The sequence below is a fragment of the Bison bison genome, unplaced genomic scaffold, assembly GCF_000754665.1.
Source record: "Bison bison bison isolate TAMUID 2011002044 unplaced genomic scaffold, Bison_UMD1.0 scf7180017864119, whole genome shotgun sequence".
Lineage (NCBI taxonomy): Eukaryota > Metazoa > Chordata > Mammalia > Artiodactyla > Bovidae > Bison > Bison bison.
Window position 1 is genome coordinate 9,700 of NW_011494691.1, and position 14,213 is coordinate 23,912.

General features: G+C 41.4%; 1 protein-coding gene across 5 annotated transcripts in view; it reads left to right on the forward strand.

The window, feature by feature from the left end:
* The first annotated feature begins 7,155 nt into the window (after positions 1-7,155).
* The window catches only part of TOPBP1 (topoisomerase (DNA) II binding protein 1), a 72,090-nt gene continuing 65,032 nt past the window's right edge, over positions 7,156-14,213 (forward strand). For 2 of the 5 annotated variants that reach the window (XM_010839562.1, XM_010839561.1), the window contains exons 1-4: positions 7,165-7,347; positions 8,007-8,097; positions 10,065-10,199; positions 11,823-11,966. In XM_010839562.1, the coding sequence (XP_010837864.1) occupies positions 8,014-8,097; positions 10,065-10,199; positions 11,823-11,966 (363 nt within the window). In that variant the 5' untranslated portion in view covers positions 7,165-7,347; positions 8,007-8,013. Of the gene's footprint in view, positions 7,348-8,006; positions 8,098-10,064; positions 10,200-10,880; positions 11,045-11,822; positions 11,967-14,213 lie in introns of those variants that run through there. The other 3 variants (XM_010839564.1, XM_010839560.1, XM_010839563.1) reach the window with 3 other exon arrangements.

Here is a 14,213-nt window from a genome sequence, read left to right on the forward strand (position 1 = left end):
AGTTCAGTTCAGTTGCTCAGTTGTGTTTGACTCTTTGCAACCCCGTGGACTGCAGCACACCAGGCCTCCCTGTCCATCACCAACTCCTGGAGTTTACTCAAACTCATGTCCGTTGAGTTGGTGATGCCATCCAACCAGCTCATCCTCTGGTTCTCCTTCTCTTGCCTTCAATCTTTCCCAGCATCAGGGTCTTTTCAAATGACTCAGGTCTTCGCATCAGGTAGCCAAAGTATTGGAGTTTCAGCTTCGACATCAGTCCTTCCAATGAACACCCAGGACTGATCTCCTTTAAGATGGACTGGTTGGATCTCCTTTCTGTCAAGGGACTCTCAAGAGTCTTCTCCAACACCACAGTTCAAAAGCATCAATTCTTCAGTGCTCAGCTTTCTTTATAGTCCAACTCTCACATCCATACAAGACTACTGGAAAAACCATAGCTTTGATGAGACGGACCTTTGTTGACAAAGTAATGTCTCTGCTTTTTTTTTATTATTATTATAAATTTATTTATTTTAATTGGAGGCTAATGTCTCTGCTTTTTAATATGCTGTCTAAGTTGGTCATAACTTTCCTTCCAAGGAGTAAGCATCTTTTAATTTCATGGCTGCAGTCACCATCTGCAGTGATTTTGGAGCCCACCCCCGCCCAAATAAAGTCAGCCACTGTTTCCACTGTTTCTCCATCTATTTGCCATGAAGGGATGGGACCAGATGCCATGATCTTAGTTTTCTGAATGTTGAGCTTTAAGCCAATTTTTTCACTCTCTTCTTTCACTTTCATCAAGAGGCTCTTTAGTTCTTCTTCTCTTTCTGCCATAAGGGTGGTGTCATCTGCGTATCTGAGGTTACTGATATTTCTCCTAGCAATCTTGATTTCAGCTTGTGCTTCATCCAGCCCAGGATTTGCATGATGTACTCTGCATATAAGTTAAATAAACAGGGTGACAATATACAGCTTTGACATACTCCTTTTCCTATTTGGAACAAGCCTGTTGTTCCATGTCCAGATCTAACTGTTGCTTCCTGACCTGCATACAGGTTTCTCAAGAGGCAGGTCAGGTAGTCTGGTATTCCCATCTCTTTCAGAACTTTCCACAGTTTGTGGTGATCCACAAAAGTAAAAGGCTTTGGCGGAGTCAGTAAAGCAGATGTTTTTCTGCCTTCTACCTCTACAAGGAATAAATCATGTGCTGCTTCAGCTACTCATTTCAACACTCCCTGAAAGGAGTTTAAGGTGGACAGCAGAAATGAGGCATTCGTGCTTTGGAAAAAGACCTGGCAGAATAGGGCTTCAGATGGATATTTTCAAAGACCCTATTTTATGACCCCAATTCTTGTATCTCCTCATATCTAGAAAAGCACTTAAATTCTTCATGGTGATGTCCACTCCTTGTGACTAGCAGAAACCTTCTGCAAAATATATGTGCTTGAATGCATATACTCCCCTTTCACCAAAGGCACATATATACTGACCTTCCATTCTACCACTTTGGAGTAGTTTCTAGGAACTATTTGAGGTGCTGTCACCCAGGCTATAGTCCTTGTTATTGTTGTTGCTGTTCTGTCACTCAGTCGTGTCTGACTCTTTGCAACCCCATGGAATGCAGCATGGAAGCCAGCTGCATGGAACCCCAAGGAAGCCAGGCTTCCCTGTCCTTCAGTATCTCCTAGAGTTTGCTCAAACTCATGTCCATTAGGTTGATGATGCATTTCAACCATCTCATCCTCTGTCACCCACTTCTCCACCTGCCCTGAATCTTTCCCAGCATCAGTCTTTTCCAATGAGTTGGCTGTTTGGATTAGGTGGCCAAAGTATTGGAGCTTCAGCATCAGTACTTCCAATGAATATTCAGGGTTGATTTCCTTTAGGATTGACTGGTTTGAAGGGGCTTCCTTCATAGATCAGTTGGTAAAGAATCTGCATTCAATGCAGGAATCCAACTGCAATGCAGGAGACCCAGGTTCAATTTCCAGGAGAAGGAAATGAAACCAACTCCCAGCATTTACCCATACTCATGTCCATTGAGTCGGTGATGCAACTTAACATTTCTGAATTGTTAATTTCTAAATTTTTCCATTTAATACTTTTGAACCAGAGTTGACCATGGGTAACTGAAACAGGGCAGAAAACAAAACTGCTGCTAAAGTGGGGGAGGGGAGGGGTACTGTATTATTTTAAAGCAAATCCCACCCATAATATCACTTTACCCATAAATACTTCAGTGTGTTGTTGTTTAGTCATTAAGTTGTGCCCAACTCTTTGGTGACCCCCACGTACTATAGCCCTCCAGATTCCTCTGTCCATGGGATTTCCTAGGCAAGAATACTGGAGTGGGTAGCCGTTCCCTTTTCCAGGGGATCTTCTAAACCCAGGGATTGAACTTATGTCTCCTATTGGCAGGTGGATTCTTCACCACTGCCCAAATATTTCAATATGTATCTCTAAAACACAGCCTCACAATCTCAGCATCATTACTGTTGTGAGCCAAGTGACTCTTTGCTGTGAGCAGCTATCTGGTGCATTATAAGATGTTTAGCCACATCCCTGGGTTCTACTCACTAGATCCTGGTAACACCTTCCCTCCAGTTATGACAACCAAAAATGTCTCAAGATTGCCAAATATCCTGGGAAGCAAAATCTCAAAACTGAGAACCACTACTCTAAAAGATGAAGGCTCTTGTTTAAAACATAGATGATACTATTATCACGTGTTTTAAAATTAGTAGTTATTTCTTACTTTAACCAAATATCCATTCCATGTTTACATTTCTAATTGTCTCATGAATGGTGTATTCTTTCCAATAGTTTTTTTTTTTTTTAAATAAGGATTCAAGTATACTCCATACATTCTGATTGGTGGATATGTCTTTTAGGTATCTTTTACACTGTTTCCCCTGCATCCTTTTTTTTTCTCCACTTTTTTCTTTTTTTTAAAGAAAAGAAGCCATATGACCTATAGAGTTGCCCTTAGTCTGAATTTTACTGATTACTTGTTCATAGTAGTTTAACATTTCCTCTGCACTTGAAATAAACAGACACTGATACACTGATACAAAAAAGATCTTCACGACCCAGATAATCACGGTGGTGTGATCACTCACCTAGAGCCAGACATCCTGGAATGTGAAGTCAAGTGGGCCTTAGGAAGCATCACTGTGAACAAAGCTAGTAGAGGTGATGGAATTTCAGTTGAGCTATTTCAAATCCTGAAAGATGATGCTTTGAAAGTGCTGCACTCAATATGCCAGCAAATTTGGAAAACTCAGCAGTGGCCACAGAACTGGAAAAGGTCAGTTTTCATTCCAATCCCAAAGAAAGGCAATGCCAAAGAATGCTCAAACTACCACACAATTGCACTCATCTCACACGCTAGTAAAGTTATGCTCAAAATTCTCCAAGCCAAACTTCAGCAATACATGAACTGTGAACTTCCAGATGTTCAAGCTGGTTTTAGAAAAGGCAGAGGAACCAGAGATCAAATTGCCAACATCTGATGGATCATCAAAAAAGCAAGAGAGTTCCAGAAAAACATCTATTTCTGCTTTATTGACTATGCCAAAGCCTTTGACTATGTGGATCACAATAAACTGTGGGAAATTCTTCAAGAGATGGGAATACCAGACCAGCTGACCTGCCTCTTGAGAAATCTGTATGCAGGTCAGGAAGCAACAGTTAGATCTGGACATGGAACAACAGGCTTGTTCCAAATAGGAAAAGGAGTATGTCAAGGCTGTATATTGCCACCCTGCTTATTTAACTTATATTCAGAGTACATCATGAGAAAAGCAAGGCTGGAAGAAGCACAAGCTGAAATCAATGTTGCTGGGAGAAATATCAATAACCTCAGATACGCAGATGACACTACCCTTATGGCAGAAAGAGAAGAACTAAAGAGCCTCTGGATGAAAGTGAAAGAGGAGAGTGAAAAAGTTGGTTTAAAGCTCAACATTCAGAAAACTAAGATCATGGCATCCGGTCCCATCACTTTATGGCAAATAGATGGGGAAACAGTGGCTGACTTTATTTGGGGGGGAGGCCTCCAAAATCACTGCAGATGGTGACTGCAGCTATGAAATTAAAAGATGCTTACTCCTTGGAAGGAAAGTTATGACCAACCTAAATAGCATATTAAAAAGCAGAGACATTACTTTGTCAACAAATGTCTGTCTAGTCAAAGCTATGGTTTTTCCAATAGTCACGTATGGATGTGAGAGTTGGACTATAAAGAAAGCTGAGCACCAAAGAATTGTTGCTTTTGAACTGTGGTGTTAGAGAAGACTCTTGAGAGTCCTTTGACAGCAAGGAGATCCAACCAGTCCATCCTAAAGGAGATCAGTCCTGGGTGTTCACTGGAAGGACTGATGTTGAAGCTGAAACTCCAATACTTTGGCTACCTGATGTGAAGAGCAGACTCATTTGAAAAGACCCTGATACTGGGAAAGATTGAGGGCAGGACAAGGGGATGACAGAGGATGAGCTGGTTGGATGGCATCACCGACTCAATGGACATGAGTATGGGTAAATGCTGGGAGTTGGTGATGGACACGGAGGCCTGGCGTGCTGCAGTTCATAAGGTAGAAAAGAGTCGGACATGACTGAGCAACTGAACTGAACTGAAGGTGCTCTGATATTCCCATCTCTTAAGAATTTTCCACAGTTTGTTGTGATCCAACAGTCAAAGGCTTGAGTATAGTCAATGAAGCAGATGTTTTTCTGGAATTCTCTTGCTTCTCTATGACCCAACAGATGTTGACAATTGGATCTCTGGTTCCTCTGCCTTTTCTAAATCCAGCTTGAGCATCTGAAAGTTCTTGGTTCACACACTGCTGAAGCCTAGCTTGAAGGATTTTGAGCATTACCACGTTAGTATGTGAAATGAGTGCAACTGTGCCATAGTTTGAATATTCTTTGACATTCCCCTTTTGGGGAATGGAATCAAAACTGACCTTTTCCAGTCCTGTGGCCACTGCTGAGTTTTCCAAATTTGCTGACACACTGAGTACAGCTCTTTCACAGCATCATCTTTTAAGATTTTAAATAGCTTACCTGGGATTCCATCACCTCCACTTTGTAGTAATGCTTCCTAAAGCCCACTTGACCACACACTCCAGGATGTCTGGCTCTAGGTGAGTGACCACACCATAGTGCTTATCTGGGTCTTCCAGACCTCTTTTATATAGTTCTTCTGTGTATTCTTGCCTTCTCTGCTTCTGTTACATCCATACTGTTTCTGTCCTTCAGTTCAGTTCAGTCGCTCAGTTGTGTCTGACTCTTTGCAACCCCATAAATCACAGCACGCCAGGCCTCCCTGTCCATCACCAACTCCCAGAGTTCACTCAAACTCATGTCCATCGAGTCAGTGATGCCATCCAGCCATCTCATCCTCTGTTGTCCTCTTCTCCTCCTGCCCCCAATCCCTCCCAACATCAGGGTCTTTTCCAATGAGTCAACTCTTTGCATGAGGTGGCCAAAGTATTGGAGTTTCAGCTTCAGCATCTGTCCTTCCAATGAACACCAAGGACTCATTTCCTTTAGGACAGACTGGTTGGATCTCCTTGCAGTCCAAGGGACTCTCAAGAATCTTCTCCAACACCACAGTTCAAAAGCATCAATTCTTCGGTGCTCAGCTTTCTTCACAGTCCAACTTCTCACATCCATACATGACCACTGGAAAAACCATAGCCTTGACTAGACAGACCTTTGTTGGCAAAGTAATATCTGTCCTTATTTTGCCCCAAATAAAACTTAACTCGCCACTCTTAGGTTGTGCAGTTTTTAAAGTTGACAGTGGCCAACAATGACCATTTTCTAGAGGACTGCCCAGCAGAGTGAGCAGGAGCCCTGTGTCCACTGTCACTCACCCCACAAATAGTAATTATTATATCAGCTCAGATTTGCTCCTTCACAGTGAATTGTGGCAAGGTTGTCTCTCATTTTTTTTTTTTTAAACAAGTGTAGTAACTTTGATGTATCTGTAAGGCTTTCCTCACCTCCTCCCTGACAACAGGCCTTTCAGTCCCAGTGTTTCTGATTCTGACTCACCTTCCACTTAAATGTTCACACACTTTGACCCAAGATGCTGTCTACCATCTTTAGTCATTTAAAAAACCAAGGTACAGATCATTAAACTCTCAGGTTACTCAAGTCATGATTTTCTCTCAACAGTCAAGAATAAAATGAGGAGAAACGCTGACCAAGCAGTTTGTCATTGGCTATCAACAACTAGAGAATCTACAATCCTATTTCGCCTCCTCTCCCCATACCTTTTCCATTTGAACATTAGGTTCCATCCCACAATCTGCCCAACACTTGGGAAGCTACAGAGAAAAAAATGAGATGCTCATGGGGTGGGAGTAGTGAGGTAGGAGAATGGGGTGTTAGTCCTGGAGAGGGCACTACTAAAGTTGGCAAAGACCCCCTACGCACCAGGCGTGTAATTCACGTCATCCTGACATCTTTCTTTCCTTTAAGACACTTGGCTGTTGTAGTTGGTGAGCACATTTGGGCTATACTGGAGGAAAATAATCCAGTCCACCAGTCCATGGAGACAAAAAGACTTGGGTGCAGTCTTAAGCTTCTACCACTTACTGTGACCTCAAACACTTCATTTAATTTCCCTAAGCCTCAGTTTTTACATCTGTAAAATGCGAATCAGTATTTGCCTCCCAGAGTTGTTTTAGATAACATATGGTGTCTCGGCATAAAGTATTTATTAAAGAAACCCTCTTTTACCTGTCTTTATTTTTTTGGATATGTTAGGGTCTGCTCTGAGGCATCAGTCCCCAATATTTTCTGTCACTAGTGACCGGTTTAGTAGAAGACAATTTTTCCCAGGGCAGGGGGAGCTCGGCAGTTCAGGCGGCAACGCGAGAAATGGGGGAGCGGCTCTGCTTCCACCACTAACCTTCCCTGGCCCTGGAGTAGCGAACTCCTGCTCTAAGATACCTCTGATCCGCCGCCTCAAAGCCCTAGCCCTCGGCGCTTCGCCAATTCCCAGCAAAGGCAAAACCCGTCCTTCCAGCTCCCAAGCCAAGCTTCTGCCACAGCCTCCCTGTAACACCTTAGCCTCCGGGTGGGAACCAACCGCTACCGCCGCTTTCTTTCGTCTCCGCCCTCCGCCCCCCGCAGCTGTCGTAGCGTCACTTCCGCCGGAAGGTACGGGCACAACTGCGCGGTTGGCGCGAAAGTCGGTTCGCGGTTCGGCAACTTCCGGGTCTGCGTTTGCTTTGGTCGGGGGCGCCGCTGGGTGCGGCGGGTGAGCGCCGGGCTGGCGCCCGACCCCAGCCGCAGTCCCGCGGGCCGCGCGGCCCCCTACTCGCCGGCCGGAGATCCCCTGGCTCCACCGAGGTGAGTGAAGCTCAGAGTGAGCACCCAGCTCCCTCCTCACCTCTTGAGGGGGTGGGGAGGCGGGGCGGGGGAGGGGTCCTCGACGCCGCCTCTGGCCTTAGGGGCCCTGGATTCCGGACCTTGTAACCGGCCCCCGGACCGGTGGATGGGACACCAGAGAGCACGTGACTGGGGCTGGACCGATAATCGGACTTTTCCCTGGCAGCTGGGGAGCGAGAGCGTCTGGCCTTTTAGGGCCCTAACTTGGATGGCTGGCTTTCATGTTTATATTTAAAGTTCATTTAGTGAGGGCTTAACCTATGTCGAGGGCCGCAGATGACCTCAGGGACCTTAATCGTTCTGAGCATTCTCAGGCTAAATGAAATTGAATGGCCATCGGCTTAGGAGACTTAGAGCTCCAGAGCAAAGGTCCTGGATGAATTCAGTTTAGCAACATTAATTTCGTATTTTGATTTACGAAGACTGGTTGTTGTCATCTTTTCCCTTGATTTTGTCCACATTCCACTGTTTCCTACAAACCATAGTAAACGAATTCAAGGGCAAGACCAGAATGTTTGTCCTTCGGCATTCTTATTTGCGCAGAAAAACAGGTGCTTTAAACATTTAACTTTATATGTAAGGTGTTTTTGCTCTTGTTAATGGTTCCTTTATTTTGACAGTTCAGAAATGTCCAAAAATGACAAAGAACCGTTTTTTGTGAAGTTTTTAAAGTCTTCAGACAATTCTGAATGTTTTTTTGAAGCTCTTGAGGTAAGACTACTTGACAATGTCTTGCTGTGAATTCATTTTCTTGTTTCTAGTGTTTTTGACTTAGGCCTTTTATGTCTTAGTCATGGTTATTTTATTTTCTTAATAGTTTTACTCTAGTCTACATTCGTAGATATCTCATTGTTAACACACTTTTGAATTGATATTAGTATATCATGTATTTTGGGGGGCTTGAAGTCTTTACTGACTTTTATATTGAAAGTGATGGGCCTACTAGTCTTAGAAATTAAGTAGTTTTCTTTTGTCTACTAACCATAGACCTTTGTGTGTTGAAAAAACTTGAGGTAGTCATATATTGGTTACACTTCAGTTTTTGTTTTTGTAAATTGTTAAAACTATGTTTCATTATATAGTTTCATGTGGGAGGATGTAGGGGTAGTGTCTCCCCTAGTAGCATCACCGTGGCCTGAGAAATTGGACCCCAACTCAGACTTACCAACTGGAATCTACTTTTTAACAAGATCTTATGTATGTTTAAGAAACACTTGTAGCACGTTTTTCTTTAAAGTTCATTCATTCAGCAAATAATTATTGTGTTCATCATCCGATAAGCACTGTTCAAATACTTGGGATACACAGTGGTTTAGATAATGAGAGCAGGCAAAGATCCATACTTTCTCAGAGTTTACATTCTGGTCTAGCTAGAGGAAATAAACTAATCAGATATATAAGTGTGTGAACTATATAGTATGTTAAAGGTGCAAAGTGCTGTGGGAGGAGAAATGGGAAACAAGTTAAAACATTCCAGAAGATGTTTGTTAAGGAAGAAGGGAAGTTTACAATTTATTTTAAATATAGTGTGATATATTTTGTGGAGAAGTTGGTATTTGCAAACACTTGAAGGAGGTGAAATAATGAGCCGTGTGAATATGTGGGGAAGGTTTCAGTTTCAGGCAGAGGGGATAATCATGCACAGGCCCTGGGAAGGTGCTTGCAGTGACTGTCCTGCTTTATTGTGGCTCAAGTGTAGTGTGAACAGGAGATGTGGGATGAATGCTAAGGTTTGCTTCAGAGAGTAAAATAAAGAAGTAATGAGGGCCTTGTGGTCTCTTTTAAGGACTTTGGCTTTTTCTTCCGGTGAGATGGAGAGCCACTAGGGGAGTTTAATCAGAAGAGTATTATGAGCTGACTTACTCGTTTTAAAAGGATCACCCTAAGTATTTAATGAAAGGACTTCAAAATTTGTTAAAATATTTGACTGCTTATTGGGAGCCAGGATATGTTGCCAAACAAGATAGATCATGAAACGTTCTTCTTACAAGGGAGAGAGACAAAAACAGTGTGTATGTATGTATATATAATATTATACATATTATATATGCTAGTATACATAATACTACATCTGTGTTATTTTCTTCGTAAAATTGGGAAAGAATATTTTAGAAAAGTGGGATCAGGAAAATCATCTCTGAGGAAGTGACATGGGAGCAGATGCGGTTGAAGTGAAACAAGTCAGGTGAAGTCCTGGGGGAAGAGTATTCCAGGTAGCAGGGGGAGAAAGCAAAACCTCTAAATGAGGTCATACTTAGCTTGTTCCAGGTCTGGAAAGAAAGCATGAGTGGCTAGAGAAGAGTAAGCAAAAGGGATTAGAGGAAGAAGTAAGCATGGGAAGACAGAGACAGGCAAGGGCCAGACTCTGTGGTCTTGTAGGTGATTGTAAGAAATGAGGATTTTATTCTGAGTGTGGTGGGAAGCTCCTGGAGGTTTTGACCAGAGTGACATGACCTGATTTGTATTGTTGAAAAGATTTGTAGCTGCTATGTGGAGAATAGATTTAGGGCAAAGGATGAGAAGGAACCCCTTTGGAGACTCCTGCACAGGCCCCGTGAGAGATTATGGTTCCTTTTGATAGGAAGAAGGCTGGATTTGAGATGGATTTTGAAGATAAGAGTTCATAGGACATAAATACAGGTGAATAATTTCATATGCATTCTTATTTTTTCTTTCAGTCAATAAAAGAGTTCCAATCAGAAGAATATCTTCAGATTATTACAGAAGAAGAGGCATTGAAAATAAAGGAGAATGATAGATCACTGTATATCTGTGACCCCTTTAGTGGTGATGCCTTTGATCATCTCAAAAAGGTTTGCTAACTTTTAGTGTGTTCTTTCAGGTACTGTTTTTGGTTTGTTTTTGCTGGACATAAGTTCTTTACTGGTCATCATGTGTTTTGTATATTATGAATTGAGAGGAATCTTTTGGTTTTGAAAGATCAGAATAGTATTTTTAAAGTGTAATTATGTTCCAGTAGGCTTTGGTTGGGCTTCCCTGTGGCTCAGACAGTAAAGAATCCACATGCAATGCAGGAAATCTGGGTTTGATCCCTAGGTTGGGAAGATCCCCTGGAGGAGGGCATGGCAACCCACTCCAGTATTCTTGCCGGGAGAATCCTCATGGAGGAGCCTGGCGAGCTACAGTCCATGGCGTCACAAAGAGTCAGACACGACTGAACGAGACTAAGTACAGCACAGAACAGACTTTGCTTAATATGTGATTTTTATATTTCAGGGAATTTAACCTCACTAAGTATAATTTAACCCTATAGTAATGAAGTATTTACTGATGAAGTTCTAATGTACTTAAACCCAGTTTGATTGTAGAGTAAGAAAGGATTTGTTTCCTTACTGTCTTTACTGTGTGCTCTTGAATTTTAGTACCTGTGCTTTGTATAGGGTATGAAAACTTATATGCTAAAAGGAAGTGAATTGGGGATGAGCATTGCTAATATATCATTGAGCCATCTTATTTCTTTTTGTTGATTCTAGAGTCTACTGACTCATTACTTTTTTGGTGTCTGGACAAGAGAGAAGCATTGAAATAAAAGTAAACTGGCTATAATTCCATCCAAATTACAAAGAAGTGACTCTTGTTTGAAGGAGAAGAAAACATAGAAGAGTAGCTAGATGCAGTACTATACAGTATATGGAAGGTCTGTGCCCATGTTTGCCAAAAGCATTATTGGTCTTACCCTCCTTTTGGAAATAACACCTCTTGTCAGATAGAAGCAATAGCATTGAATACTCAGTTTTCTTATGACTGACCAAAAAGATAGAAATAGACATTTACCCTGTAGACATTTACATCAGTTATGTTTTGGTAACTTTGGCAACTGTAGGCTTTTTAGTCTGGCCTGGATGTGCTGATGTTGAGCAAGATTGTTAACTTTTCTCAGTTATCAATGAAAGTGATACCTTACGAGAAGTTTTTGTGGGCCTTTCTTGGAAAAACACTGAGTTGTGAACAGTGTTTAAAAACGAATGTAGAAACTACCTAGGGTTATGCTTTTTTTGTAGCATAATAGGTATTTTAGAGGGGAATTATTTGGGTTCTTACACTTCACTGCCTCATTGGCTGGGTGCTTCATTTGAACAGTAAAGGTAGATGTTTCCTAAATATTATGGCATAAGGCTATTACTAGTATCCCCTATTGCTAAGATTTTGTTTTGGAGATTAAAATTTTAATGGCAATTTAGAGTGAGTGTAACTTTTGGAGCTTATTTCTTTTGATAGCCTCCGTTGTTTGATTTGCTTGTGTGTTAATGTGTGGTATGTCTGAGAAATTATATAACATGTGTTTGTTTTTTTAACAATTTGGTGGGTTTTCTGCAGTGATCAACTTCTCTAAAGAATTGGTAAATACAGTGTTACAAAATATAATTTTCTAAAACCGTCTCTTCCTACTTAATAATCTTTCCTTGTTTTTGTAGCTTGGTTGCAGAATTGTTGGTCCTCAAGTAGTCATATTTTGTATGCACCACCAGCGATGTGTCCCAAGAGCTGAACATCCAGTTTATAACATGGTTATGTCTGATGTAACCGTGTCCTGTACAAGCCTGGAAAAAGACAGAAGGGTAGGTGTTGCTGTGTTAAGTGGACTATCGTCAATATATATTTGCACACTTAATTTTTCACTGTATAGGGGATGTTTTGAAAGACCTTGCATTTGGTGCTTATGACATGTAACAGAGTCTAGATGATATTGTATGTCTTTTTTTTATTTATTTAATTGGAGGCTCATTACTTTACAATATTGTAGTGGTTTTTGCCATACATTGACATGAATCAGCCATGGGTGTACATGTGTTTCCCATCCTGAACCCCCCTCCCACCTCCCTCCCCATCCCATCCCTCAGGGTCATCCCAGTGCTCTGGCCCTGAGCACCCTGTCTCATGCATCAAAGCTGGACTGGCGATCTGTTTCACATATGGTAATATACTGTTTCAATGCTATTCTCAAATTATCCCACCCTTGCCTTCTCCCACAGAGTCCAAAAGTCTGTTCTTTACATCTGTGTCTCTTTTGCTGTCTTGCATATGGGGTCATCATTACAATCTTTCTAAATACTGTATATATGTGTTAATATACTCTATTGGTGTTTTTCTTTCTGACTTACTTCACACTGTATAATAGGCTCCAGTTTCATCCACCTCATTAGAACTGATTCAAATGCATTCTTTTTAATAGCTGAGTAATATTCCATTGTGTATATGTACCACAGCTTTTTTATCCATTCATCTGCTGATGGACATCTAGGTTGCTTCCATGTCCTGGATATTGTAAACAGTGCTGCAACGAACATTGGGGTACACGTGTCTCTTTCAATTCTGGTTTCCTTGGTGTGTATGCCCAGCAGTGGGATTGCTGGGTCATGACTGAGCAACTGATCTGATCTGATCTGATGGCAGTTCTATTTCCAGTTTTTTAAGGAATCTCCACATTGTTCTCCATAGTGGCTGTACTAGTTTGCATTCCCACTAACAGTGTAAGAGGGTTCCCTTTTCTCCACACCTTCTCCGGGATTTATTGTTTGTAGACTTTTGGATAGCAGCCATTCTGACCAGCGTGAGATGGTACCTCATTGTGGTTTTGATTTGCATTTCTCTAATAATGAGTGATGTTGAGCATCTTTTCATGTGTTTGTTAGCCATCTCTATGTCTTCTTTGGAAAATGTCTGTTTAGTTCTTTGGCCCATTTTTTGATTGAGTCGTTTATTTTTCTGGAATTGAGCTGCATGAGCTGCTTGTATATTTTTGAGATTAATTCTTTGTCAGTTGCTTCGCTTGCTCTTCTCCCATTCTGAAGGCTGTCTTTTCACCTTGCTTATAGTTTCCTTCGTTGTGCAGAAGCTTTTAATTTTAATTGGTCCCATTTGTTTATTTTTGCTTTTATTTCCGTTACTCTGGGAGGTGGGTCATAGAGGATCCTGCTGTGATTTATGTCAGAGTGTTTTGCCTATGTTTTCCTCTAGGAGTTTCATAGTTTCTGGTCTTAACATTTAGATCTTTAATCCACTTTGAGTTTATTTTTGTGTATGGTGTTACAAAGAGTTGTAGTTTCATTCTTTTACAAGTGGTTGATCAGTTTTCCCAGCACCACTTGTTAAAGAGATTGTCTTTTCTCCATTGTATATTCTTATCTCTTTTGTCAAAAATAAGATGTCCATACGTGCGTGCGTTTATCTCTGGGCTTTCTATTTTGTTCCTTTGATCTATATTTCTGTCTTTGTGCCAGTACCATACTGTCTTGATGACTGTAGCTTTGTAGTATAGTCTGAAGTCAGGCAGATTGATTCCTCCAGTTCCATTCTTCTTTCTCAAGATTGCTTTGGTTATTTGAGTTTTTTTTGTATTTCCATACAAATTGTGAAATTATTTGTTGTAGTTCTCTGAAAAATAATGTTGGTAGCTTGATAGCGATTGCTATAGATTGCTTTGGGTAATACACTCATTTTCACTATATTGATTATTCTGATCCATGAACATGGTATATTTCTCCATCTGTTTGTGTCATCTGTGATTTATTTCATCAGTGTTTTATAGTTTTCTATATATAGGTCTTTTGTTTCTTTATACTATACTAAGTCACTTCAGTCATGTCCGACTCTGTGCGACCCCATAGACGGCAGCCCACCAGGCTCTCCCGTCCCTGGGATTCTCCGGGCAAGAACACTGGAGTGGGTTGCCGTTTCCTTCTCCAGTGCATGAAAGTGAAAAGTGAAACTGAAGTCGCTCAGTCGTGTCCGACTCTTAGCGACCCCATGGATTGCAGCCTAACAGGCTCCTTCGTCCATGGGATTTTCCAAGCAAGAGTACTGGA